The sequence below is a fragment of the Myotis daubentonii genome, chromosome 5 (assembly GCF_963259705.1).
Source record: "Myotis daubentonii chromosome 5, mMyoDau2.1, whole genome shotgun sequence".
Classification (NCBI taxonomy): Eukaryota; Metazoa; Chordata; class Mammalia; order Chiroptera; family Vespertilionidae; genus Myotis; species Myotis daubentonii.
In genome coordinates, this window is record NC_081844.1 from 33,264,401 (window position 1) to 33,292,379 (window position 27,979).

Genomic DNA, 27,979 nt, shown 5'->3' on the forward strand with positions numbered 1-27,979 from the left:
ATTTCAACAAAGGTATTTAAACATACATCTTAGCCCAGCTGGTGTCGCTCAATGATTGGGTGTCAACCCATGAACCAGGAGGTCAGGGTACCATTTCTGGTCAGGGCACATGCCTCGGCTGTGGGCTCAGTCCCCAGTAGGGGGCATGCAGGAGGCAGCTGACAGATGATTCTCATTGATGTTTCTATCTCCCTCTCCCTCTCTCTGAAATCAATAAACACATTTTTTTAAAAATACATCTTAAAGGTGCCTAAATCCTCACCAAGTGAGGCGTTCCTTCTCGGTCCCAGCAAAGGTTGGCTCCGTGGAAATTTCTGGAAGGAGAGTCTGCTTAGTTCAGAGAAATCCTGTGGGCAGGGGATGGGGTACAGGGAAACAGAATGATGGGTATGTCCATGTCTCGACAGTAGTGATGTCAGTGTGTGGTTCACTAGATGCCTGTTGCACACCTTCATCTGGCAGCCCTTCCAGTTCACAGGAGGCAGCCACACGGCCAGGGCCTGATGAGAACCCGCTGAGTCTGGCCTCCGGGAGCAGCCCTGTCACTCTAGGACCAGGGAGGGAAGGGATGTGCCAGACTAACCCTTTGAGTGCCAACCAATATCCTAGGAACTATGCTAAAATTGCCAAGGCATTTTTGCTGATTTTACAGCAGTTTAGGGAAAAAATTAGGAATTGCAAGTAAATGAAATTACATATTCAAAAACTTAAGGGAACCTTTTGAGCTCAGCGTGTCAGCATTTTGAAAAACCCTAACTTAATTCCGGTGCCGTGTCACATAGAAATTTTTCGATATTTGCAACCATAGTAAAACAAAGACATATTTTTGATATTTATTTTATATATTTAAATGCCATTTAACAAAGAAAAATCAAAAAAATGAGTTCGCATGTTGCACGCGTGTCATAGGTTCACCATCACTGCTTTACTATATTGACATATTTAGCAATATCATCATCACTAGTAAAAGCAGACTTAGAACTGGACGTCACTTCGAAGCTTTGATAGCGCTCCCGGCACTTTTGGCGAAAGACAGGAGGAAGCGCGATCTCGCTCCCTGGCACTCTAGGGGCTAAGATAGGGAGACCCATCCCACTCGATGGTGGGTGTCCTCAGAGGTCATACTGTGCTGCAGCAGCTGACGGTAGCACGTGAGCAGGGCCTTACAGGCAGACCTTGGAAATATGGTGGGTTCAGTTCCAGACCACCGCAAGGAAGCAAGCTATAACCATTTTGCTGGTGGAGGGTCTTGCCTTCAGTTTGTAAAAAATGCCCCGTCTGGTGGCTACATGCCCTTCTGAGGTGAAGCCCCGCAGAGGCTGCCCAGAGATCAGGAAGACATGAGATGATGTGAGCACCACTGAGAAAGGAAGAGAGTCCTGTGGACACCTAATGAAGGTCCATCAGGAATGTACGAGAACTCTGGGGTTTCAGAGAGGAAATGCTGGTATGCTCTGTGAATGAATGATTCCTGAAAATGGAGATGATTTCCCAGAGGAAATTAAAACTTAGGACCCAGGAGTAAATTCAACATAAAATAAATACTAAGAAAAGAAGAAGAAAAAAAGAATGATTAATAATTTGGGGAATTCCCTGGTCAAACAAAATACACAACATCTGTGAAGTGCAATCAAGTGAGGACTTAGTGCATTTGAAAACAGGCTTTGCATATGTAATCAAGGAAAGGATCTGAGATGAGGTCATTTTATATTATCAGGGTGAGTCCCAAATCAATGACTATCCCTATAAGAGACAGGACAGGAGACACATAGACACAAGAGCGCGAGAGAGAGAGAGAAGCCACAGAACCAAGGAAACAGAGACTGCAGTGATGTGGCCACAAGCCAGAGACACTGTAATCCCCAGTAGCTGGGGCCTCCAGAGGGAGCATGGCACAGCCCTGTGACACCTTGATCTCGGACTTCTGGCCCCAGAACTGGGAGAGGTTAAATCCTGTTGTTTCAAGCCAGCTGGTGAGTGGAGTGGTCAGTTGTTAAGGCAGCCATGGGAAACGAATATAGTGTGTCCTTTTTAAAATGGTAAAACAGCCCGACTGGTGTGGTTTAGCTGGTTGAGCGTCATCCCATGCACCAGGAGGTTACCCATTCAATTCCCGGTCAGTGCACGTGCCCAGGTTTGGGGCTTGATCCCCAGTAGGGGGTATGCAGGAGGCAGCTGGTTGATGTTTCTCTCTCTGTGAAATCAATTAAAAATAATGTTTAGCCCTGACCGGTTTGGCTCAGTGGATAGAGCGTCGGCCTGTGGACTCAAGGGTCCCAGGTTTGATTCCAGTCAGGGGCATGTACCTTGGTTGCAGGCACATCCCCAGTGGGGAATGTGCAGGAGGCAGCTGATCGATGTTTCTCTCTCATAGATGTTTCTAACTCTCTATCCCTCCCCTTCCTCTCTGTAAAAAAAAATCAATAAAATATATTTATTTAAAAAAGTAATTTTAAAATAATTTTTTTAATAAAATGGTAAAACATGCAAATACCACAGGACCCTCATGTGATTGGTGGATGGCTATAGCTACTCTAGAAAACGGTGGCACACCTGAAGCTAGTATAATGTCATTTATCAATTATATATCAATTTTTTAGTGTTTGGCAGTGTCTTTAACAGTTACATATACACTTCCCTGTGCACCAGTCCCTCCACTCCCAGGCATCCACCCAAAAGAAACCGAGACACATGTTCTACTTGGACAAGATCGTCCATTGAAGCTTCATTTGTAATAGAAAAAAACCTGGAAACAACCAGCATGTCCTTCACCAGGTGAGTGAAAACACAGATCTACACACAGCACAGAATACAACTCAGCAATAGAAGGAACAAACCACTGGCAGATGCAACCACTGGGTGACTCTCAGAACACTTAACGTTCCGTGGGAGAGGCCAGACACCAAAGAGAACATACTATCTGACTCCCTTTATTAAAAAGTCTAGAAGATGCAGACTAATTAATAGCAGAAAGCAGACGAATAGTGGCTGGAGCTGGGAAAGGGGCAGGGACGGTGTTCATCATATCAGCGGTGGTGATGGTTTCACGGATACATACATGTCCAAATACCAATCTGTATGTTTTAAATATGTGCATTTTTGTATGTCAAACATATGTCAATAAAGTTGTAGAAATTTAAAAAGAATCCATCCACAGATGCATGGACAAACACAATGTGTCCATTCAGACACTAGAATATTACTCAGCCATGAAAAGGACTGAAGCACTTGTAATAACTATGAATGGTGTCAGTTGATGGGGACTAGACTTATGGGGGGGGAACCACTTCGTAAATTATATGAAAGTCTAACCCTATACTGTCCACCTGAAATATAAAATTGTATTGAATGTCAACTATGATTGTAAAAAGGAGTGAAGCACTGACACTTGCTACAACGTGAAAACATGTTCAGTGAGAGAAGCCAGATAAACAAAGCCATACAGTGTGATTCCATTTATGTGAAATGTCCAGAACAGGCGAATCCACAGACGAAGTGGATTCATAGTTGTCAGGAGCTGGGGAGGGGTGGGGAGTGACTGCTAATGCGGATGGGGCTTCTTTTAGGAAAGATGAAAATGTTTTGGAACTAGATAGGGGTGGTAGTTGCACAACCTTGTGAATGCCCTGAATGCCACTGCGCTGTACACTTTAACGGTTAATAGTACGTTATGTGAATTTTGCATCAGTAAACACACGAAAGGAGTTCTGTTTACCCCCTTGAGGGGCAGATAGAACCCCACAGGGAATCCAGGAGGCCTGGGCAGAGGGTCAGCAGGGTGGGAGGGAGGTCAGCAGTCCCTGCTACCCACCATCTCCTCTGGGCACAGAATCCTGGTTATTCTCTTGCGGATCCTCTTCTTCCCATTTCAGCCCATGTCCTCATATGAGAAAGGGTGGCTCTGCCCTGTTTCCATAGCAGGCTAACAAGAACCAGCTTTGGGACATTTTCTGCAATTATTGGGAAAGAGGTCCCATCTTCTTGCAAGGGCTGCTGAAATATGACCCAGAGTTTGCAGGCGATGCTGCCCAGAAAGAGTTTGCCAGAGAATGAGGGTGACACAGAGAGGTGAAAAGAGAGATTCATAATGATATTGCAGGACTCCCGAATACAGCCATGTCTGAAGCTACACAACATGCCATAAAACTTTTCTCTTACACTGGTTTTTGCTTTTCTTATCACCTAAAAGGAAAGCATTCTGCCTTGTGAGCTGGAATACATTATGCAGAAGGAGCAATAGAGGTGGATCAAGACCTGTAGCCCCAGACAGCCATGCCTATCTATGCATGCTAGTCTTTGCAGACAGCTTTATTCTTTCTCCTTCTCTCTCTCAATCATGACTGCCCCTATTTCCTACTTTAAAAAAAATATATTTTATTGATTTTTTACAGAGAGGAAGGGAGAGGGATAGAGAGTTAGAAACACTGATGAGAGAGAAACATCGATCAGCCGCCTCCTGCACACCTCCCGCTGAGGATGTGCCCGCAACCAAGGCACATGCCCTTGACTGGAATCGAACCCAGGACCCTTCAGTCCGCGGGCCGACGCTCTATCCACTGAGCCAAACCGGTTAGGGCTATTTCCTACTTTTTAAGTTTCCAGCAGGGACAGAGGCTTTTTCAGGTTCTCTCTCATACTAAACTCAAAACTCTCAGGCAACTGAAAAGAATGAGAAACCAGACCATAGTCACTACATACTATTGCCGGTTCCCAGTCTCAGGCCGGGAGTCAGGGTCAGGTCAGAACCTGCAGCCCTGCGGGTGGAGAATTGAGGCCAAGGCAGGGTTTGGACACACACCCACGGCATCCGGGGCTTACCTCCAGAACTGCAGCCTCCACGCTGGGCAAGAGAGCGCCTGGGCGGCTGTCAACCATGAAGGGGAGGCCCTGCCCCGGCGGCACATCTATCGGGACTCTGGATCTCGCTGCCCTCCGCCGCCGGGGGTTGGGGTGTGGGTGTGGGTGTGTGTGTTGGGGGGGTTGGGGAAGGAGGGAGCACCGCACTCAAAAACGAAACGTGCAGGAAATTTCCAAGAGACAATCGCGAAGAGCAAACAGATTTGGGGAAGCTCTGCCTTTTGGCCAAGGCCCCATTGACAGCGGGTCAGCAACAGCCCGACTCCTCTAGAAGTGGGTTCACATCGCACCCTGGCCCTTTGGGCAACTCTGGGCAAGTCCCCTCCTAGCTTGGCCTCAGTTTCGTTCATTGTAAATAAAGCCTGGCACGGAGTGAAAACACGGAGCTACCAGCCAAATGTCCCGGGGCGTCCTTGGTGGCCTCAGGCCGTGCAGCAGGGGGCCTCTGGGACAGCGGCAGGGAAGGCAGAACCGGAGCTCCTGCGTCACGTGTTCATAAGCCCGCCCACTCTCGCCCGCGTCTAAACGTCATCCGCCCCGCCCCGGAAGTAACTGTTTATGTGTTCCGGGTCTGCGCGCGCAGCGGCCAGGGTTCCGGATGTCGCGTGGTCTGGTGACCTGGGGCGGGGCATCTCTGCGGCCCTAGGTCGTGCGTCCCGGCCTGGAGCAACCGAGGTCACCCTGAGCTGCGGACCTCGACGCGATGCTGAGCAAGTTCCTGGGCCCGCGCTACCTCCAACTGGCCAAGAACTGGTGAGGTCTTGACCTCTACCCTTCGTACCCCGCGCCCGTCCTTCCCGGTCCGGTCCGGTCCGCCCCGCCGCTGTGCGGCCCCAGTCAGTGCGCGCACCGCCACCCCCAAACCCATAATTGTGCGGGGCCACAGATGGGAAAACTGAGGTACAGAGCGGCGGAGCCGTCTGGCCCAGCCACACACTAGTACGTGGTGGGCTCCGGGTCCGAGGCCGAACCGCTCTGAGCCTGTTTTCCCACCTGAGGGCCACGACGTGGCCCACCCGGGAGGCGCGCCCCCCGCCCCGCCCAGCATCCTCGGCTCAGCTCTTCAGGCCTGAAAACTAATCGTGTATGTTCCCCACTTTGCTTTTGACGTTTTAAATGACCTTGTACTGGGAGCATGAAGCCCACGGCTGCATCTGCCTCTGCACCCTTGTGGGAAGTAGATGGGATTGGGGTGGCTGCCTAAGCAGCTAAGAAAGAGGGGCCTACACTTGGCAGGCGAGCCCCCGAGCTCAGGCAGGAGTGGGAGCGGCCTCTGGACAGTGGCTCTGGCAGAGTCCTTCAGGTGGACACTGATGTCGATGATTGACAGCCGGGGTGACCCGGGCCCAGGACGGTTGAAGGGGTTGAAGGCTGTTCCTGGTGCATCTGGTGAGAAGCACCAGCGCCGCCGAGGCAGTCCCTCCACCTGTTGGCTCTGACTTCCCGAACTCAGCTCAGTCGGTTCATTCTCATCTGGACTTGGTCAGAGCAGCGACAAACTCATCCAGGCTTTCAGTTAGTAAGCACTTACTGAGCACCCACTATGTGCTAGCACATAGCACTGTGGGTGCCAGAGACACAGCAATAAATGGAACCTTTGTGGCTGATGTTCTAGTCAGTGGACAAGAGAAAGTAAATGAGATCTGTAAGACTGTGTCCTCAAGGGAGTAACTCACCCACTCTGTGCCTGTTCTCATCTGTAAAACAGAGACCCTGATATTCATGCCTCCTTCAGTTCTAGGTTGTTGCAGGAGATAGCCAATCACTGTAAACTGTATATATGGTGCTTGCATGCACATATTAGCTGTTGCAATGGTGGTTACAACTTGTGTGTGTGTGTGTGTGTGTGTGTGTGTTTAAATTGATTTCAGAGGAAGCGAGATGGAGAGAGAGAGAAACATCAATGAGAGAGAATCACTGATCGGCTGCCTCCTGCACACACACACACGCACCCCCGGGGATGGAGCCCACAACCAGGACGTGTGCCCTGACCAGGAATCGAACCTTGACCTCCTGGTTCATAAGTCAGTGCTCAACCACTGAGCCATACTGGCTGAGCAGGTTTGGTTTTTTTTTAGTAGCAAATTCCTCAAATAAAATCTTAGGCGGGTCCCAATTTGAAAGCAGATAAGAGTGGAGTCACTTCAGAGTCTTCTGTTTGTGCCCACCCTGCAGGATCATCAGCAGTGTTCACACACTGGACAGGGGTCAGTGCATGGTGGATACTTGATATTACAGTAGCTGAGGATCGGGGAGGGACCCACATGTGCTACCAGGAGGATGAGACCCCAGCAAGGCCTGACCCCCACTGTCCTCTCACAGGATCCCCACGGCGGGCATGTGGGGCGCCGTGGGCACCGTGGGGCTAGTGTGGGCCACCGACTGGCGACTGATTCTGGACTGGGTGCCCTACATCAATGGCAAGTTTAAGAAGGACGACTAATTAAACTGACCTCCTCAGACCCCTCTGGTAAGTTTAGCAGCTGTCGGCAGGTGAATCCCATGATTCCCTCATGGCAGAGGAGTGACCTTCCGCAAGGTGGGTTCCCCATTTCCAGGCCTGGGGCAGCAAGGTTGGTAGGCTGGACTGTTCACCCTGGAGAATCGTGCCTAAGGGCGGAGCTCTTGGGTAGGCTCTTCAGGTACCTCCTGCCTAATGGCACAGAGCTGCCAGCTGGCAGCCTCAGTTTATGGGACAAGGGAATGGGCACTGTTCACTGCTCGATCTGGGAGAATGACCATCACCCTACTTGCCATCTCAATCTGCCCAGCCCTGGGTAGGACAGAAGGATGCCCATTTTACAGATGGGGCAGTGGAGTTGGTGGGCCACAGTAATGACCCTTCAGACTTGTCCATTAGTCCCCGTGTGACCATCATCACTGTGTTGTGTTACTAGCTTGCTCCCCACATGAGTGTGCATGGCTTTACCCCATGTCACAGATGAGGATCTGCAGCCCTTAGATGGCACAGCTAGATCTGGTTTTGGAACGTGGCTGCAGCATCTGTTCCTCCGCACAGCTCAGTGCCTCTTTCCCCATAAGATCTGGAGCCAGGAGACTTCTGCTCACCCTCTTGTTCCCCTCTAGGTGACTGGTGGTGCCAACAGCTTCCTTCTCAGGACCTGCTGCATCTGGAACAGCCCCAGCCTTCGGCATGGATCGAGAGGAAATCTACAGTGTGACTTAGGACTTTCTATGTTTCTGAAAATAACTTTGATGTGTGAATGCATTAAACCTTGCTCTGAAACCTGCCCTGCCTGGACATGGTGATGCTGGAGACTTGGTAACCTGGTGGCTCGGGAGACCCAGGGGTCCTTTCAGCTCCAAAATTTTGCAAATCTCTGAGTTTCCTAATGGCTGGCAGAAATTGGTTATTTAGGTGTTTAATGGGTAATACCTATAAAGTGCATTTACCTATTGTTACCTTAAGAAATTACCCCATAATGCCCGGCAAGTATGGCTTAGTTCAGCAGTTCTCAACCTGTGGGTCGCGACCCCTTTGGGGGTCGAACGACCCTTTCACAGGGGTTGCCTAAGACCACCGGAAAACACATATATAATTACATATTGTTTACAGTAGCAAAATTACAGTTATGAAGTAGCAACGAAAATAATTTTATGGTTGGGGGTCACCACAACATGAGGAGCTGTATTAAAGGGTCGCAGCATTAGGAAGGTTGAGAACCACTGGCTTAGTTGCTTGAGCATCGTCCCATGCACCAAGGGATTGCTGGTTTGACTCCAGGTCAGGGAACATGTCCAGGTTGTGGGCTCGATTCCCCAGTGGGGGGCCTGCAAGAGGTGGCAGATCGATGTTTTTTTGTTTTATTATTTTAGCGAGGGAGAGAGAAAAAAAAACATTGATCAGATGCCTCCCACATGCCCCCCTTCTGAATATCAAGCCTGAAACCCAGACATGTGCCCTGACCGGGAATTGAACCAACAACCTCAACCAACTGAGCTACACTGGCTTCGCAATAAAAATATATCTTTAGAAAAAAAAGAAAGAAATTACCCTATGGCTGAAACCGGTTTGGCTCAGTGGATAGAGCATCAGCCTGCGGACTGAGAGGTCCCGGGTTTGATTCCGGTCAGGGGCATGTGCCTGGGTTGCGGGCACATCCCCGGTGGGGAGTGTGCAGGAGGCAGCTGATCGATGTTTCTAACTCTCTCTATCTCTCTCCCTTCCTCTCTGTGAAGGATCAATAAAATATATTTTTTTAAAAAAAGAAATTACCCTATGACAAACACATTATTTTCAGTTTCTGTGGGCCAAGAATTTGGGAGTAACTTATCGGTTGTCCTGGCTCAGGATCTCTCATGAGGCTGCAATCAAGGGGCCACCTCATCTGAAGGCCAGACTGCGGATGGAGGAGCCAGTGTCTCCCTCATGTGGCTGTTGGCACAGGGAGGCCTCAGCTCCTCTCCAGGTGGCTTTGCCCGCAGAGCTGCTTGGGCATCTTCACAAAGTGGCTGCTAACTCTCCGGCACCACCCCCTGCACCCCCCAGGGAGTGGTTTCACAGTGAGCAAGCAGAAGCCACATGTCTTATGAGCTACCCTCGAAAGTCTCACTCCATCCTCTATTCTATTCTCACTGCACATTCCATTCATTAGGACCACATCCCCGCGTCCAGCCCACACACAAGGGGAGAAGAATTAGACTGTTTTCAAAGGAGGAATATCAGAACTTACAGATGTATGAAACCATCACATGAAGGATATAAAAACAGGTACATACGGATAAGGCATAGTCCATTCCCTTTGGTGCCCCTGCCCAGTTCTAATTCTTGCCAAGTTCTTGAAAATTCTAGAAAGATTGTATATAGACAGTATATTTTTTAAAATAGCCGTTATATTAGTCTGCATGGGCTATCATAACAAAACACCACAAATTGGGTGGCTTAAGAGAATTTATCTTATTTTATTCTTAACAGAAGTTAGATAATGAAAGTAGCTTCCATTTTCTCACAGTTCTGGAGGCTGGAAGTCTAAGATCCAGGTTCCAACAGGGTTGGCTTTGTGAGGACCTGATTCCTGGCTTGCAGACAGCCGCCTTCTCACTTGATGCCTGAGTAGGGGGAGGAAGAGAAAGCAAGTGGGCTCTCTGGTGTCTCCTAGAACCATACTGATCCCAGGGTGCCAGGACCCACCTTTCTGATCTCATTTAACCTCTTTATATCCTTGGAGGCCCCAATCCAGACAGCCGCACTGGGGCTCAGAACTTCAACATAGGAATTTGTGGGGCAGGAACCCCTTATGCAGTCCATAACAGCTGTATATTTTTAACACAAGTAGTGGCATTTACTACACACCTTTCCACATGTACTTTGTTCATCTAAGGCTTATTTCCTGGATGTATGAATGCATTAAACCTTGCTCTGAAGTCTGCCCTGCCTGAATGTGGTGATGCTGAAGACTTGGTAACCTGATGGCTTGGGTGACCACTTAACCCTTTGAGTGCCAACCAATATCCTAGGAACTATGCTAAAATTGCCAAGGCATTTTGAGTTAAGGTGTTTAATTTTTTTTTCCCACATAAAGAGTGAACTACTAGCATCTAATAGTGACACTGCAGGGGGAGCGCGATCGCGCTCTCCGGCACTCTAGGTGTTAAGCAGTATCCTTAGTTTTATTTTTTGGTGTGTGTGTTGTTTTTTGTAGTTAGGTTGATATTTCTCAATGAAATGCTTATTACGGAAGTTATAAAGCTAGAATGTTTTTGGAAGGCATGCATTTCATTTCCAGTTTAGAGAACTTTAGTCAATAAATCATGTCCAAACTACACATTAAAATGTTTATAAGCCCTAACCGGTTTGGCTCAGTGGATAGAGCGTCGGCCTGCGGACTCAAGGGTCCCGGGTTCGATTCCGGTCAAGGACATGTACCTTGGTTGCGGGCACATCTCCCGTGTGGGGCGTGCAGGAGGCGGCTGATCGGTGTTTCTCTCTCATCGATGTTTCTAACTCTCTATCCCTCTCCCTTCCTCTCTGTATAAAATCAATAAAACATTTTTTAAAAAAATCAAAATATATTTAAAATAAAATAAAATGTTTATAAAACTCAAGCTTTAAAAAAACAAGCAAGCTTTAACGTTTATATCTAGCTTTCCACATCTGTGCAGGCAAGGAATAAGATTGCACATAGTGTAAGCAGTGCAAAAATGTGGAAGTGGAGTGATGTGCCAGAAATTGAATACAGAATATAAGAAAGCAATGGAAAAATCAAAATAGAAAACAGGAAAACTATATGGTCAGAGTTAGGAAAGGTGAAGAATAATACCCTTGTTACTATATAAGTTAAATTAATGAGCCCTAGCCGGTTTGGCTCAGTAGATGGAGCGTCAGCCTGCGATAGGGTCTCGAGTTCAATTCCAGTCAAGGACACATGCCCAGGTTGTAGGCTCAATCCCCATCAGGAGGCAGACAATGGTTCTCTCTCATTACTGTTTATATTTCTCTCTCCCTCTCCCCTCCTCTCTGAAATCAATAAAAATATATTTTGAAAAAGTTAAATTAGTGACACACATAGCACTTACGTAATTTATTTTTAATCCGAGATTTTTCATTGATTCTAGAGAAAGGAACGGAGAGAGACGTTGATCGGTTGCCTCCTGTACATGCCCCGGCGGAGATCCAACCCAAAACCTGGATATGTGCCCTGACTAGGAATCAAACCCAAGACCCTTCGGTGCATGGGACGACACTCCACAAACTACTGAGCCACACTGGCCAGGGCAGCAGCCTCAGTTTTTAAAACTGCCTGGTACTAACATTTATTAACTAGTCAGTTAGCCAGGGATGTTCATTTCCTGTCACTTGCCATTTATAATACTTGAGATGTTCTTTCAGACATATATGAACATATCTGTCACTTAAATACATGAATTGTGAGATAAATGAGTATTCATAAATTTTTGTTAACAGTATTTAACACATGCAGCATGGAAAGGCTGTGCAAAAGGAAACGCCCCAATTCCCATATTTTTAGGCATTTTTGTAATGGTTAATAGTTTTTTTAAAAATATATTTTATTGATTTTTTACAGAGAGGAAGGGGAGAGGAAGAGAGATAGAAACATCAATGATGAGAGAGAATCATTGATCGGCTGCCTCCTGCACACCCCCTACTGGGGATCGGGCCCACAACCCAGGCATATTCCCTTGAGTGAAATTGAACCCAGGACCCTTCAGTCCTCAGGCCGACGCTCTATCCAAGTCAAACCGGCTAGGGCAATACTTTTTTTAATGACTTTAATGTTCCGGGGGAAAAACTTAATTGTTAAAAAAAACTACATAAAAATTAAATAAGTACATAAAAAATAATTTTAAAACGACATAAAAGGGGCATGTCTCATTTTGTCGTGGTCTCCAAAATGGCTTGACACAGCACTGTTTGCTCAATTCTGTATTTACTTAAAATTTTAAGCCCTAACTGGTTTGGCTCAGTGGATAGAGCATCGGCATGCTGACTCAAGGGTCCCAGGTTCAATTCCGGTCAAGGGCATATACCTTGGTTGCGGGCACATCCCCAGTGGGGATTGTGCAGGAGGCAGCTGATCTGTTTCTCTCTCATCGATGTTTCTAACTCTCTATCCCTCTCCCTTCCTCTCTGTAAAAAATCAATAAAATATATTTTTAAAAAATTTTAACATTCTGATACACTGCATGGTATCTGCATTCAGCAGTTTATTCCTGCTGGGTGTTCAAAGGACAGTGCGATATAAATTCAGTATCTGGCATTGTTGGTTTTCTCAGCTTTAAGCATGTTAAACCTGGTAATTTGGCACACACACACCTTAAATTTGGGCCCCAGGAGAGTTGCCCCCCTAGTCTCACATTAGCTTGCAGGGACATTGGCAGTGTCTGGGGACATCTGTGGTTGTCACATCTCAGGGTTCTCCTGGCATCCAGTAGGTGGAGGGCAGGGATACTGCTCAACATCTCACAATGCCCAGGAAGCACCCCTGTGCCCCTATACACAGAGAATAACTGGACTCCTGATGTAAACAGTGCTGAGGGGGAGACCCTGCCATAGAAAGTCTTTTAAAGGTTCTTCATATGGCCCCTTTGGGTTTAATTTCTGTTTTCCCTTGTGGAGGTGGGCAGGGGAGGGTGTCTGCTTGGGGACTGAGCCAGCCTGCCTGGGAAAGGGGGTTTACTTCAAAGGAGCAAAGTGCAGGGAAGGCCCAGCCGAAGGGGAGAGGAGTGGGCAGTCCTGTCCCTCCCTCTTGGGGTCATGCCCGCTCTCCTAGTCAGGTACACAGCCTCTGGACCAGTTGCTTGGAGTATGATTCCCTGAGAAGCATGTGAGGAGAAAGTAGGGGGCACACAGGCTGTATGTTTGACAGTGGTTCCTAAGATCAAAAATTATGATCCAACACCACACATCCATCAGCATGATTACTATCAAAAACAAAACAAATGCCAGAAAATAAGTGCTGGCAAGGATCTGGAGAAACTGGAACCCGCGTGCACTGTTCATGGGAATATGAAATGGGACAGCTGCTGTGGAAAATAGGATGGCAGTTCCTCAAAGAATTAAACGTAGAATTACCATCTGACAGCAATTTCACTTCTGGAATTCCACTTCTGTGTATACCCCAAGAACTGAAAGCAGGACGGGATAATCCTCGGGACCCATGACACGGGGTGGGAGTGTTGTTAATACTTTTTCCTTTATATGTGTCCAAATGGCTTCGCTGATTACAATTAATGTGTTGTTTCTATAATTGTATTTCTTTTTTTTAAATATATTTTTTATTGATTTCAGAGAGGAAGGAGGAGGGAGAGAGAGATAGAAACATCAGTGATGAGAGAGAATCATTGATCTGCTGCCTCCTGCACACCCCCCACTGGGGACAGAGCCTGAAGAAACCTGGGCATGTGCCTGGATCTCATGGTGAATGGATCGATGCTCAACCACTGAGCCACACCACCTGGGTTGTAATTATATTTCTTTTTTAAAAATATATTTTATTGATTTTTTACAGAGAGGAAGGGAGAGGGATAGAGAGTTAGAAACATCAATTCAGCTGCCTCCTGCACACCCCCTACTGGGGATGTGCCAGCAACCAAAGTACATGCCCTTGACTGGAATTGAACCCGGGACCCTTCTGTCCGCAGGTGGACGCTCTATCCACTGAGCCAAACTGGTTAGGGCTATATTTCTTATATTAAGAAATGAACTCATGCTCTGGCCAGGTGGCTCAGTTGGTTGGACTCTCAACCCATACACCAAAAAGGTTGCAGGTTCAATTCCCAGTCCTGGCACATACCTAGATTTCAGCTCCCTCCCCAGATGCAATCAATTGATGTTTCTCCCTCTCTCTCTCTAAAAAAATCAATAAAAACATATCCTCTGGTGAAGATTAAAAAATTAATTTAAAAATAAAGTCACACCCACGGGAAAACACATCTAGCAGATTAGGACTAGTTAAGGCCAGGGTCCTGGAGCCCTGGGTTTGGGTCTGAACTCTGCAGATGGAAACCTAAGGCTTCGAACCAGCTTTGGAATCTCGTCACCCCCCATTCCCATTCAGGGTGCCCACTTGGCTACTTTGCCTGCTCACCTGTCTGTGCAGCTCCCCCTTGGAGAACTCAGGAGGGGAAGGGATATAAAGAATCTTCAGGAGTTGCACTCACCTGAAGACTTGAAACAAATGACACCTGCCTGCTGTGGGCTTGGGTTTCCCTGCCTGGGACCTGCCTCCAACCTGAGCACGGATCGCGGGGCCCAGAGTTGGGAAGACACCTGCTGGGGAGAAGCAGGTACTCCGGCTGCCCCTCTTGCACTCCCTGGGTGGTCCTGGGCCTTCTCACTCACCTTCCCGCTCACCCCAGGCCTCCAGGGCGGCAGGCAGGAGGTCCAGCCGGCCCTGGCGCCCGCCACCCACCGCCGTCCACTCCTGCAGTCTCAACGCCTGCCCGGGCCGGCCAGGCTCTGCTCTGGGGAACAATGAAGCCATGAGAGGGACTGCCAGGGCAGCGCCACCTGGACCCTCTGGCTGGGGTGGGAGGAGGTTATGGGAGGGGGACAGAAGGAGAGCGAGACCCCCAACCCACAGACGGTGGCCGGACTAAGGTGGAGGCGGGGAGGAGGCGGCGCACTGCCGGATTCGGAGACGTCAGAAAAGCGCTGGTGGGACCCGGGGCATGCAGCGGGGTGGCCCACGGCCACGGCCCGGGATGTGGACCCCGGTGAAGAGGCTGGACGCCGTGAGACCGGGAGGCTTGGCTTAGAGGTCCGCCGCCGGGCTGGCATCCGGGACCCAGGCGGGGTCGTGGTGACAGGCGCAGGAGGGAGATCCTTGCGAGACGGGGGGCAGCACGAACACAGAACGCAGGCGCGGGGCGCGCGAGCCTCGTGCCGCCTCCGGTGACTCCGTCCGGGCGCGGAGTGGCGCTGTCGCCGCGGGGCGGGGCCTGCGCAGCGCCTGCGCAGCACGCGGCCCCGCGCGCGGGCGGGTGGGCGGAGCGGGCCCCCCGAGCGGGGGCTGGCTAGCGCGGGGAGGGGGCTGAGAGGGCGGCAAAGCCGGCGCGCGCCCGGCTGGGGGTGGAGGGTGGGGGCCTGCGGGCCGGAACAGCCACGGTAAGTGGCGGCGGCGGCGGAGGCAGCTGAGGCGGCGGAGACCGGGGGTCCGGGCGGCGGCGGCGGCGGCGGCGGGCCGAGGAGTCGGGCGCGATGGAGCGGAAGAGGTGGGAGTGCCCGGCGCTCCCGCAGGGCTGGGAAAGGGAAGAAGTGCCCAGAAGGTCGGGGCTGTCGGCCGGCCACAGGGATGTCTTTTACTATAGGTGAATGAACGTGCTAGCCGGGCAGGGCCCCAACGAGCGCCTCCCAGCGGCCTCTGCGGCGGCCTGGGCACCCTGACCGGGGCCGCGGCCTGGGCCCCCGCGCGTGCGTCGTGCGTGCGTTTCGGCGCGCGGCGGACGCCCGGCCCAGTGCGCGCGCGCGGCGGCCACCCGGCCTCCCCGCCCCCAAATCGGCCGAGTGCGCGTGCGCCCCCAACGTGGCCGCATGGCACTTGAATCTGCAACGGACGGTCGAGCGCCGGCCTCTCTTCGGCAGCCATGGGAAACCTGCCAGAGGGCCGAAGGGCGCCGGCCGGTGCAGGCCAGATGTCGCTGGGAGGCAGGGGTGGGGGCTGGGCTAAGTTTTCTCTGATGGGCCCGGGAGGGCATACCTAGGAAAGCAGGTTCCTGGGTTGGGGGGGGGGGGGGCTGAGGATGCGTGTTTTGAATGGTCACCCTTTCCGATCTTTGAGCTTGTTTGGGGAGCGGCAACCACGTTGGTCGTATATCCTTCCGTCACAGAGACGCGGGACATGAGACTTTATGAACCCCGCACAAACAGAGCCCAGCCTGTGGGTAGTGGTCCGAGGTTTTCAGAGTCCCTCTCCCCAATATTGGAAGCAGGAGCTGCCCTTAGCCCGGGAGAAGAGGCCAAATGGGCCCGAACCCTCTCCGTGGAACAAAGAATTAGTGGGAGGCTTGAAGCCCATTCCCAGACAGTGGGCCATCTGCTGTGTGCCTTCTCCCGCTTTCCCCCCTGACTGCTGGAAGGACCTTTTGTTTCTGAGCCAGCTTTGACGGTTCCCTCCCCTTTGCTTCAGGTCCCTGATGAAAGAGCCGGCAGGACACCTGCCTCCTGTTGAATGCCAGCTGGTGCTGGGGGCTATGCAGGCTGGTTGTGGGCCCAGAAACTGGCTGGGTGAGGCCAAGGAAAAGCAGAAGCAATGCTCCATCCTCCAGCGCTTGCGGGGAGGGGGAGAGCTAGGCTTTTGCTAGCCCCTTTTCGGAAGAAGGAGGGAAGTGAGCTGGGCAAGGATAGTGACTGGTCCAGGACAAGCTCAGACTCTGGTTTCCCGGTTTCCAGAAAGTGCAGGGCAGCGATGGGAGCGAAACTGTGGGCTTCCAAACGTAGTTTACAGAATTGGCCGGAACCTTTAACTTACTCATTGACATAGTGGCGCTGCAGAAGTGTTTCTTAGGGACATGTGCATTATCCGCTGCTGTCATTTGCGGTGAGATCACTCCCTCGCAGGCTCGTTAGAAAACCTCAATCCTTTTACTTCTGTCCTGGGTCAGCGGGGAGGCTTCAGAGTAGGACCATGTGCTTGTGTGCTGCTTGCTTTTAGATCCAAGGACCGAGGCAGGTCTCTCTGTTTCTAGTCCTTGGTTAATTTAACATCTCGGCAGCATCTGCTAGGTGTCTGGCACTGCTGGGTCCTGGCCATTCAGCTGGGAGTAAGACCCCGGCCCTCCCCTTCCAGGTGACAGCTGAGGCACCAGCCCTCACCCTGTTACTCCTGGGTTTTAGGTGGTGACATGCTGAGAAGTGCAGGTGGTAGGGGTGCCTGGCAGAAGCTGGGGCAGGTTGGAGGGCCTAGCTGAGGAGGTGATGTCTAGCTGAGCCCTAACAGTGAAGCTGGGAGGAAGAGCAGTCCAGGAAGTGGGAACACCAGGAGCCTGTGCAGAGGCCTGTGGTAGCAGAGAGCAGCCTGCAGCTCAGGGGCTGCACCAAGGCCAGCATGGCTAGAGCATCCTCATCCCCTCCTGCCTGGGAGCATGTCAGAACGTCAGCTGTGAGGCCCCGGCCCGAACATAGGGGTCTGGAGGTGGGGGAAAGCTCCAAAACGGGCTGGACGGATGCAACTTGAGGTTTCCCATGGCTGCACTGAAGAGGTGAGGCCTGAGATGGGAGAGGAGGGGGGCACGGAGTCCAGCTTCATTGCAGGTCTCTGGCCTGAGTGACCCGACAGTTGTCCCCCTTTCTCCCAGTGGTGGGAGATCTAGGGGGGATGTGATGGGGAACCGTGGTGTTTTCCTGGAATGTGAGTTCCTGGCCCCCTCACCACCCTCTGGAGACCCCTTCTGAACCCAGCTACTGGGGAAGAGCATGGGTAGATTTTCCTGATGGTCTTAATGCAGTGGGGGGCGGAGGAGTCAGATTAGACCTGGCCCTGAGTTCTAGCCCTGCCCCTAGGGCAGTGATGGCGAACCTATGACACACGTGTCAGAGGTGACACGCGAACTCAATTTTTTGGTTGATTTTTCTTTGTTAAATGGCATTTAAATATATAAAATAAATATCAAAAATATAAGTCTTTGTTTTACTATGGTTGCAAATATCAAAAAATTTCTATATGTGACACGGCACCAGAGTTAAGTTAGGGTTTTCAAAATGCTGACACGCCGAGCTCAAAAGGTTCGCCATCACTGCCCTAGGGGCACGCAGGCCTTGAATTCTTGTCTTCCTCCCAAGAGCGGTAGTGAGTAAATGTCTCCTTTGAAGAATTGCATTGCAGGAGAGGGAGTGACCCTATGGACCACCCCTTGGGGGCTCATCCACCCAACCCTCCATCTTGATGATTTGTCTGAACTTCACTCCCAGAGTCTGCTGAGACTGGGGGTTATGGAGTAGAACATCTGGCTGCCCCGTGTTTTCTTTGTAAAAACAGTCCCTGCTTGACATTTTCTATCCAGGCAGGAAACTGAGGACTTGAGGGAAGTTAATTCCCTGACCTAACGAATAATTTTTTGAGAGGATTTTCCAAAAGATCTCATTTGAAAGTAGAAGTAGACTTAGGCAAACCAGAGCAGCAGACTCATCTACTGATGGGAAGCAAGGTATAGGGCAGGACCAGGTCTGAGGCAAGTGTCTGTCCGTTTGCATCTCTTCAGACCCCCAGGCTCCACACGGCACAGGCTCCCGTCCCACAGCAGCTGGGCTCCCAGGTAGGCCTACTCCAGAGAAGGGCTGAGGGCTCCTTTGTTTCCTCACTAAATGTCAGGGTGTCTTCATCTGTCAGTACGGATCTGCAAAACCTGTTTTGAAAATTGAGATATAATTTCACATTCCATACAATTCACCCTTTAAAAGCTGACAATTTGGCAATTTTTAGTACATTTCACAACATTGTGCAACCGTCACCATTCTAGTTCCAGACATTCTCATCCCAAATCAAAGCCCTCTACCTATTAGCGTCGCTCCCCATTCCTTCTCTGAGCCCCTGGCACTTGTTTTAAACGGCTTTATTGAGATAGGGTATGCATACCACACAAGTCACCCATTTAAAGGGTACAGTTTTGGTATATTCAAAGATACAGCCATCACCACAGTCAATCACCCCCAAAGGAACCCCAATGCCCTATTCCCCTATCCCCAGCCCTGAGCAACTGCTAACCTGTGCATTGTGTTTTGTTTTAAAAATATTTTTTTTCTTGATTTCAGAGAGGAAGGGAGAGAGAGAGAAACACCAATGATGAGAGGATCATTGATTGGCTGCCTCTTGCACGCCCCCCACTGGGGATCGAGTCTGCAACCTGGGCATGTGCCCTGACCGGGAATCAAACCGTGACCTGGTTCATAGGTGGATGCTCAGCCACAGAGCCACACCAGCTGGGCTCTGTGTTTTGATCTCCCTGTTCTCATTCATGTTTAAAGACAACAGCAACGGGTGGAAGTGACTGGAGGCAAAGAAATGTTGACGAGTATTTCCAGTGGGTTCCTTCCCTCTGCCTTTCCATTGCCCTGGGCACATGGGCTGGGTGTTCATATCTCCCAGCACAGAGCACAGCATAAAAGTGGATCTTCCAGAAGAGTCCTTAGCAGCCTTAGGCAGTAGGGCACTCTGCTAAAGCACCCTGTCCAGGCTGACGTGGCCAGGCCAAGGGAAGAAGCACAAGTTCCTGCAATAACCTTCCCCAGTAGGGGGTGCCAGCAGGGCTGCCTGAGCTGAGTGTGCCATAGGTTTCCTTCTGGCTGGAACCACCCGTCCTGCCCTCCATTGTCCCTGGTTTGCTGTGTGCCTGGACATGTGAACAGGACTGGAGGGGGCAGGTGTGCACTTGCTCAAATTGGGGGCTTATCTCCAAGGTTCCCCATGCCCATCAGCAGTTACCCCTCGATCCTACTCTTCAACCCCTGGCACCTACAGATCTACTCATACTTGTGGATGTGCCTGTTCTGGGCATTTCACATCAATGAAATCACCCGGTGTGGCCTTTTGTGGCCTGCTTCTCACTGAGCGTCATGTCTTCGAAGGTTCATCCACATTGGAGAGTGTCAGTGCTTCCCTCCCTTTCGTGGCCGAGTAGGAATAGCGTGTGGATGGGGTCATGTTGTGTCTGTTCATTAGCTGGTGGACATCTAGGTTGTTGCCACTTATGCCTATTGTGAATCCTGCTGCTGTGAATGTTTGGGTTAAATTTTTTCATGGGTGTATGTTTTCATTTCTCAGGGAGATACCTAGGGGTGGGATTGCTGTTTGATCCTTTGAAGAGCTGCCAGACTATTTCCAAAGTGGCTGCACAAGTCTTCATGGCAGGACTGTCACTGCATGCTGGGTCCTGTGCTGGTCCTGTCCAGCATGGTGGTGGTGACTGCACAGTGGCCCTGTGGGGGGTGTTGTGTCCTCAGAGCTGAGCAGGATGCGAATCTTCACAGCCAGGTCATCACAGCTCCTGCTTTCCAGCTTTCCCAACAGGTCACGCCTGAGCAGTTGTTGGGGTCCTGGTCCCGAATCTTAACATGAGATTTTATTGGCCCCCAGGAGCCCCTAGTCCCAACGCCATAATCACTAGAAGGAGGTTGCTATCAGGGCATGTCCCTCCAATACCTGCTATCATTGGGTCTAGTCTCAAGATGCTCTGAAAATGGCAGTCAGGCTCTCAGGGCTAGGCCCCACCACTCTGTAGATCCGGGTGCTCATCTCTGCTCTGGGCCTGAAGTTGGGGGTGTGGGGTGGCCCGGCGCATCCTGCAGCCACTGACTCCTCTCTGGCCGCAGCCCGAGTGGGAAGAAGTTCCGCAGCAAGCCACAGCTGGCACGGTACCTGGGCGGCTCCATGGACCTGGGGGCCTTCGACTTCCGGACGGGCAAGATGCTGATGAGCAAGATGAACAAGAGCCGGCAACGGGTGCGCTATGACTCCTCCAACCAGGTCAAGGTGAGCCACCCTGCCCTGCTCCACCCCATTACAATGGGGGGGCGGGGGGCGGGGCGATTCACCATTTCAGACCCACTGTGGTGGGGGAAACAGCTGATACTGAAATGGAGTTTACTTCTGGTGTTGAAGTAACTATTTGCTGAGGGAAATTTGGAGGCCACAGAAAAGGAGAAAAAAGGAATCGTGATTCTGTCCCTTGAGAGGTCTCTGGCTGCTTCTGGTGCTTGTTGCGCTTTCCTTCCCTGAACAGTGTCTCCAACAGCTGACAGCCCACATGGGTACCCGGTGACCCTGTGTGTGTCCCCAGTCTCTGATGGACACATGTTCAGTGGGACTTTGACCCTGTCCCTGCCCTGGCTGCTAGACAGCTAGCCAGGGTGCCCCCAGGCTAGTACTTCACAGAGAATGAGGCACAGGAGGCAAGGACAGGGCAGGGCCAGTGTGCGTCCTGAGCCCCACCGAGTGCAACAAATAGGCAGGGACTGGACTTGGCATCTCCTGCAGGTCTCGGTGCCACAGGGTGTGCTAGTGACTGGGAGAACACAGGAGTCAGGCTTCTGGAGAGTCATGAGTGGCCTTGTTCCTGTCTCCACAGGGCAAACCTGATCTGAACACAGCCCTCCCTGTCAGGCAGACAGCATCCATCTTCAAGCAGCCAGTGACCAAGATCACCAACCATCCCAGCAACAAGGTGAAGAGTGACCCCCAGAAGGCTGTGGAGCAGCCCCGGCAGGTGAGCACATACCCTGCACACACCCTGGCCAGGTCAGGCCCAGCCCTGAATCTACTGTTCCCTCCAAGCTGGGTCCTCTCTTTTTGAAAAAAATAACAGGCTTAATTCAGTCTCTTTTTCTTTTCTTTTTTATTGATTGATTGATTTTAGAGAAACATCGATTTGTTGTTCCACTTATTTTATGCATTCATTGGCTGATTGTTTCATGTGCCCTGATCAGGGATCTAACCCACAACCTTGACTTACCAGGACAATGCTCTTATTTAAAAAAAGACAGTGCTCTAATACTCAGCCAGGGTATCAATTTATTTTTCTTTCCTTTCTTTTGGTAATATGTTTTAATTGATTTTAATTTTAATTTTTAAAAAATATTTTTATTGATATCAGAGAGGAAGGGAGAGGGAGGGAGATAGAAACATCAGTGATGAGAGAGAATCACCAATCGGGTGCCTTCTGCACACCCCTTACTAGGGATCGAGCCCACAACCCAGGCATGTGCCCTTTGACCAGAATCGAACCCAGGACCCTTCAGTCCGTAGGCTGACACTCTATTCACTGAGCCAAACCGGCTAGGGCTATTTTAATTGATTTTAGAGACAGAGAAAGGAAGAGGGATAGAGGGATAGAAACATTGATCAGTGCTTCCTGCATGCCCCCTACTGGGGATTGAGCCTGCAAACCAGACATGTGCCCTGACCTGGAATCGAACCAGCGACCTCTTGGTTCATGGGTCAGTGCTCAGGCGTTGAGCCACACCAGCCGGGCTCAATTTATTTTTCTTGCATAAAATTATGTGGTGGCCACAGCTGGAGCTTGGGTCCTCTGCACAGAAACTCTGGTGTGGGTCTTTACAAGATGGTCAGTGACAGACTTGGTGAACACAGTCTCTCCAAAGGCCAGGGGTGAGATAACTGTAGGTCTTAGAGAAAGCATCAAAGGTGGCTTTGGCAAAGTTGCCCCGGCTGACAGTGCAGCCCCTGGCCAAGGTGTAGCAGTCGTCGAGACTGTGCCAGTGCCCCTGGGGACAGGACTGAGGCACACCAGCACAGAGCTACAGTAGCTAGTCATCTTGCAGGGGACAGTGTGGGGCTTGCTGATCTTGTTACCCCAGTAACCTCACCACAGGGATAATAGAGAGCTTGGCTCGAGTGATGGCCCCACACATGGCAGTGGCTACTTCCTTTGAACACTAACACCCAGACCAGCAGGTCCATTGTAGTCCCCAATGGTGACAAATGCCTTGAACTGGGTCTTCTGGCCAGCGGGTGTCTGCTTTTACGCGGGCATAATCTTCAAAACCTTGTCCTTGAAGGATACCCCCAGGAAAAATTCAATGATCTCCAATTCCTTGATGAGCAGGGGAAGAGACAGGTCTCCTACAGGGACTTGGTCTTCGTGTACCTGACCAGGTTGCCCAGCTTGGTGACTGGGTCTACTCCTTGTCCTTGGCCTTGCTTTTTCGAGCTCTGCGGCCTTCACCCTGACCCTACCCCAGCCTCGAGCTCAGCCCTAGATGCCACTGCCAGATCCTCCATGAGAGCCTCCCATTCTAGGGCCCCCAGACCTCCAGGCCCTCCTGCAGCACCAGCATCATCCCCCATTTGGTGTTTTCCTCAGAGAAGATGCTCAGTCCACTCTTCGAGCCTACATTTGTTGGGTCCCTCAGCCCAAGTGCAGTCCAGAACAGTCAACCCAGAACCTAGTTCTGTGGGGAGCAAAGGCCCCACCCACCATGCAGAGGGCTGCTGGGGCACTTGGGGCTTTTTCTGGCCAATGTTTTACTTTTTTAAATATTTTTATTGATTTCAGAGAGGAAGGGAGACGGAGAGAGAGATAAAAACCTCAATGATGAGGAAAAATCATTGATCGGCTGCCTTCTGCACGCCCCACATTGGGGATCGAGTCCACAACCCAGGCATGTGCCCTGACTGGGAATTGAACTGTGACCTCCTGGTTCATAGGTTGACCCTCAACCATTGAGCTACGCCAGCTGGGCTGGCCAGTGTTTTCTTGAATAAATGGATAAGTTTTGTGGGGGAAGGGGGTTTAAATAAGATCATACATAATGGATGTATAACCTGCTTTTCAAAAACTGAGAATTGCTGGTGTTTTCATACATACTTACAAACATCACACACTGTATGGTAGGGTGTGTGGGACAGTCTTTTGGGAACATCGCTGCACATCTAACATCCTGGGTCTTTGTCCTGCCAGAAACTGGAGTTGGCGTTTCTCTGCTCTGGGAAAATGGGCCTGGGTGTGGATCCCGCTGGGGCCATGGCACCCTCATTTCTCAAGCTGGGATGTCAGCAACCCAGCCAGGGTAGGGGTTAGAGGTCATGCTGAGACCAACCACTGCACTACATGTGGATGGGCTTTAGCCATCATCGGACTGCTATGGTTCACCTGTGCATGGGGGTGCTTTGCTGTCTTGGCCTCACATCTGTCTGTCCGGCGGCAGCTCTTCTGGGAGAAGAAGCTGAGTGGCCTGAACGCCTTTGATATTGCTGAAGAGCTTGTGAAGACCATGGACCTCCCCAAAGGTCTGCAAGGTAAACCCAGACCCCAGGACGGGTAAGGAGAAGCTAGGAAGGGGGCCAGGCCTGCAGGAGAAAGGAAGGGACCCTCCAACCTCAGACACCTGATATCTGGTCCTGGAGACAGCTACCCAGAGCAGAACACATCAGGGGGGAGGTGGCGAGGTTGGGGGGAGGCACTGGACCGGCAAGAGGCATCTGTCCTGGAGGGTCCTGGAAAAATTGGGGGTGTGATTTTGCTCCCGCACCATAAACACAACCATCCATCCCTGAGCATGTAGAGCTCCTTTTCTGATGGAGAGCAACTGCCTGCCCATAAAGGGGTTTGGGGACAACATCCGAGGTTGAGGGACAAAGGCCAGTGCCTGGTGGTGACTGTACCTCCTGCGCCCCTGCAGGCGTGGGACCCGGCTGCACAGATGAGACCCTGCTCTCGGCCATCGCCAGCGCCTTGCACACCAGCACCATGCCCATCACTGGCCAGCTCTCAGCTGCCGTGGAGAAGAACCCTGGAGTATGGCTCAACACGGCCCAGCCCCTCTGCAAGGCTTTCATGGTGACCGATGAGGACATCAGGTAGCTGCTCTCCCACTTCACCCTCTCTGTGGCTCCTGGCCGGTGTGTCTTCGAGCCTTCAGGGGTAGGAGGCCTTTGCGGGCCCTGCTGAGGGGTGGGATACTAGCTGTGGCACAGAGGAGGAGGCTCTAGAGAGTGGCAGGAAGTGGGCACATGACAGGAACAGGAAGTGCTGAGTGAGAGGTTAAGATAAACATATGCTGGGGCTTTAGTGTGGGCCTGCGTTGGTAGTGCCCAGGGGCAGGTGGACTCGGAGTGAGAGGCGTCCATTTGCTGGAACCTTTTGGGAAGACCTGGTAAGGAGGTGGTTTGAACTGGTACTGGGCAGGAAACGTCAAAATGCTGAAAGGATAAATACGCATCTTTTAAAACCTTAAATGTCAGTGCAAAACTTAAAATGTTTTGTGAGGTCTGCCCTAGCTGGTTTGGCTCAGTGTATAGAGTGTTGGCCTGTGGACCAAAGGGTCCTGGGTTCGATTCCAGTCAAAGGCACATACCTTGGTTGTAGGCTCCTCCCTGGCCTGGGCCCTGGTGGGGGCGTGTGTAGGAGTAACCAGGTGATGTGTTTCTCTCACATCAGTGTTTCTCTGTCTTTCCCTCTCTCTTCCACTCTCCCTAAAAATCAATGGAAAAATATCTCCAGGTGAGGATTAACAACAACAGAAAGTTTCGTGAGGTCAAGGGAAGTTAAGAAATTTAGGGATCACCCTCCCCCCACAAAAAAAAGGGCTGGAAACCAGAGCAGGCATGGCCTGATTGGTGTATGTGCTAGGTTGTGGGTTTGTGGGCTTCCTGTCTCGGGAATTGGGGGTTCAAAGCGTCGTGGATATAAGAGAAGCCCCTATAAGGTGAGGACATGGAACTAAGATACAACACCACCACCCCCAAGTCTCCCATGCAGAGAGTCTGCCCAAGAGAAAGGGCAAGAGAGGGAATTGAAAGTATAAAAAAAGAACGTAACTCCAAAAAGACTGGAAGGATTTTTAAAGCTAAGCAGAACTACAATTAGAAGTCACTAAAATGAAAAATTTAAGTCATGGGTGAGGCAGTGGATTTGGTCCTGTCTGGAGAGGCGAGTAGCCAGCTGAGCAGAGAAGACAGTGGTAAGGAGAGAAAGGACACCCCCCACACAGGACAGGGACAGGGCCAACATTTATTAGACCTGGCAACAGACACAAACGTTAGATTTATGTTACAGTGAAAATATAGAACTTGAGATGGATTTTAAAAGCCACAGGGAGGGGAAGCAGATGGACAAGCTACCAGGCTACAGCCGCTTTCTTTGCCAAAAGACAGAAAGCCAGCCCTAGCCAGTTTGGCTCAGTGTATAGAGCGTCGGCCTGTGGACTCAAGGGTCCTGGGTTCGATTCCAGTCAAGAGCACATGCCCGGGTTGCAAGCTCTGTCCCCAGTAGGGGGCGTGCAGGAGGCAGCCAATCAATGATTCCCCCTCATCATTGATGTTTCTATCTTTCTCTTCCTCTCCCTTCCTCTCTGAAATCAATAAATACATATTAAAAATTAAAAAAAAAGACGGAAAGCCATTCCCCACCTAGAATTCTCTACCTGCAAACTGTCATCCACAAGACAGGTGACACTGGCTAGGCAGTGGACTGGACACTCAGTGGTCTTTTTTCCCCTTGCAAACCCCACTCAAGTGCTAGCGAAAGAGCTTACAATTGTGCACTAGACCAGAAGAGCCAAGCAGACAGGTGACCACCTATTCTGGGAGGAGGAGAGCCATCAGGCAGACCAGAACTGATTGGGGTAGTGCCTGTCAGGAGGTGGGGAGACAGGGTGGTGGAAAGAGGGAGTGAGGCGGCCAGTGGAATAGGAATAGAGTGAGCACTCCGAGCCCCTGGGTGAAGGCTGAGTCAGAGCTACCTGCTCAAGAAGGGAGTGTGAGCCACAGGCCAGGGCTGGAGGACCCTCGGGGCCCCAAATCAGTAGCCCATGTATGTCTGTGCATCCCATCCTCCTGGCCTCGCACCCGGTCTTCCCGGATCGGGACATTCCCTGTCAGCACTCCATGTGTCTCCAGGAAGCAGGAGGAACTGGTACAGCAGGTTCGCAAACGGCTGGAAGAGGCGCTGATGGCTGACATGCTGGCCCATGTGGAGGAGCTGGCCCGGGATGGTGAGGCGCCGTTGGACAAGCCAGGTGCGGAAGAGGAGGTAGAAGATGAAGAGGATGAGGAGGAGGAGCCTGACCAAGACCAGGAAATGGAGCACATGTAGAGCAGGTGTAGGTGGACCCCAGGCTACAGCATGTGCTTGGGTAGTGACCACAGGGGGAAGAGACAATCCAAGAGCTCTTGGACCTGTTCCACGCTGGGTATCGGCTGTGCTAGGAGAGCACCTGTCTCCCTGGAGGAGCCCAGGGTGGCCTGGCCCTCCCTGTCCTTCCAGAGCCATGCCTGTGTGGGGCACTTACAGACTCAGCCCTTGCCCTAATGGGACCAGGCTTGGGGGGAAGGTGGCCCTCCTCCCCAGGCATGTCCACTCCCCTGGCCACTAGGACACCTAGGGTCATGGCTGGAGGATGGTCCCCGGCCCTGCAAACCCCCACGTTTGCTCTTCTTTGAAGGGCCAGACTTCTGAAAGTGCTGGTTGCTCCTAGGCCCTGCCTGCAGGGATATGGCTCCTGGATGCAACTGGGCCTCTGGACTCACTGTCGCCATCCTGAGCTCAGAAAAGGGTTTTTGAAACAGGCTTACCTCCCGATCTTGAGTGTGAGGGACAATCCTCTGGGCCAGACTGTCAGCCCTCCCAGAAAGGGTTGCAGGGTGGTTCCCCGAGTGCCCATCCAGCTGAGCAAGGCCGTGACACTCAAGAGTGTCTGAAAGAAAGCGGCACAGCCCGGACGTTTTCCTTCAATAAACCGGTGGTACAAACGAGGCTGAAGGTCCTGTAACTTCTTTACCTTTTGTGTTTGCTGGACGAGGATGTGAAATCTGGACTTCATCCGAAAACCTGTCTGGCCTGGTGGGTCCTGCCAAAGGCTCAGCCACCAGCATCTGAGGAGGACTGCTCATAGCCAGGAGCACAGTAGGGCTGACCCGTGTGCCTCCGTTTTTCCTTGTATAACAGGTACAGCTAATACCCAGCACTCTGGGCTGTGAGCTGTCATGTGGTCTGGCTGGAGCTGCCACTGGGGCCCAGGCTCCTGTGTGTTCCTGTCTAGAGGTGTGTTTCATGGCCAAGCATTTCTAAGTGCCACACCCAGAATAGTGGTCTCCGAGAAGCACTGGGGCGAAGATCATCACAATCTTGTCACTTCACTCATCCCCTACAGCCCTAGTGCCTTGGGATTGATCCTTGGTTGGGGTGT

The 27,979-nt window shown here is 51.2% G+C and overlaps 2 protein-coding genes and 1 non-coding gene across 8 annotated transcripts; all 3 read left to right on the top strand.

Annotated features, from left to right (window-relative positions):
• Nucleotides 1–5,441: 5,441 nt before the first annotated feature.
• LOC132235259 (cytochrome b-c1 complex subunit 10) lies at nucleotides 5,442–8,108 on the top strand. The gene is made up of 3 exons (XM_059697325.1): nucleotides 5,442–5,610; nucleotides 7,180–7,327; nucleotides 7,945–8,108. The coding sequence occupies exons 1-2, from the start codon at nucleotides 5,561–5,563 to the stop codon at nucleotides 7,298–7,300; spliced, it is 171 nt and encodes a 56-aa protein (XP_059553308.1). The 5' UTR covers nucleotides 5,442–5,560; the 3' UTR covers nucleotides 7,301–7,327; nucleotides 7,945–8,108.
• A 4,406-nt stretch (nucleotides 8,109–12,514) lies between these two features.
• LOC132236310 (small nucleolar RNA SNORA8) lies at nucleotides 12,515–12,652 on the top strand. Its single transcript, XR_009453252.1, has one exon. It is a non-coding gene; the product is annotated as a small nucleolar RNA SNORA8 (small nucleolar RNA).
• A 2,749-nt stretch (nucleotides 12,653–15,401) lies between these two features.
• MBD3 (methyl-CpG binding domain protein 3) lies at nucleotides 15,402–27,546 on the top strand. 6 transcript variants are annotated; one of them, XM_059697322.1, is made up of 6 exons: nucleotides 15,402–15,552; nucleotides 20,645–20,804; nucleotides 21,400–21,537; nucleotides 23,999–24,089; nucleotides 24,473–24,650; nucleotides 26,673–27,546. In XM_059697322.1, the coding sequence occupies exons 1-6, from the start codon at nucleotides 15,539–15,541 to the stop codon at nucleotides 26,884–26,886; spliced, it is 795 nt and encodes a 264-aa protein (XP_059553305.1). In that variant the 5' UTR covers nucleotides 15,402–15,538; the 3' UTR covers nucleotides 26,887–27,546. The 6 variants fall into 6 exon arrangements, with proteins under 6 accessions (XP_059553305.1, XP_059553306.1, XP_059553302.1 ...); XM_059697323.1 differs by having other exon boundaries at nucleotides 26,691–27,546; XM_059697319.1 differs by having other exon boundaries at nucleotides 15,406–15,648.
• The last annotated feature ends 433 nt before the right edge of the window (nucleotides 27,547–27,979 follow it).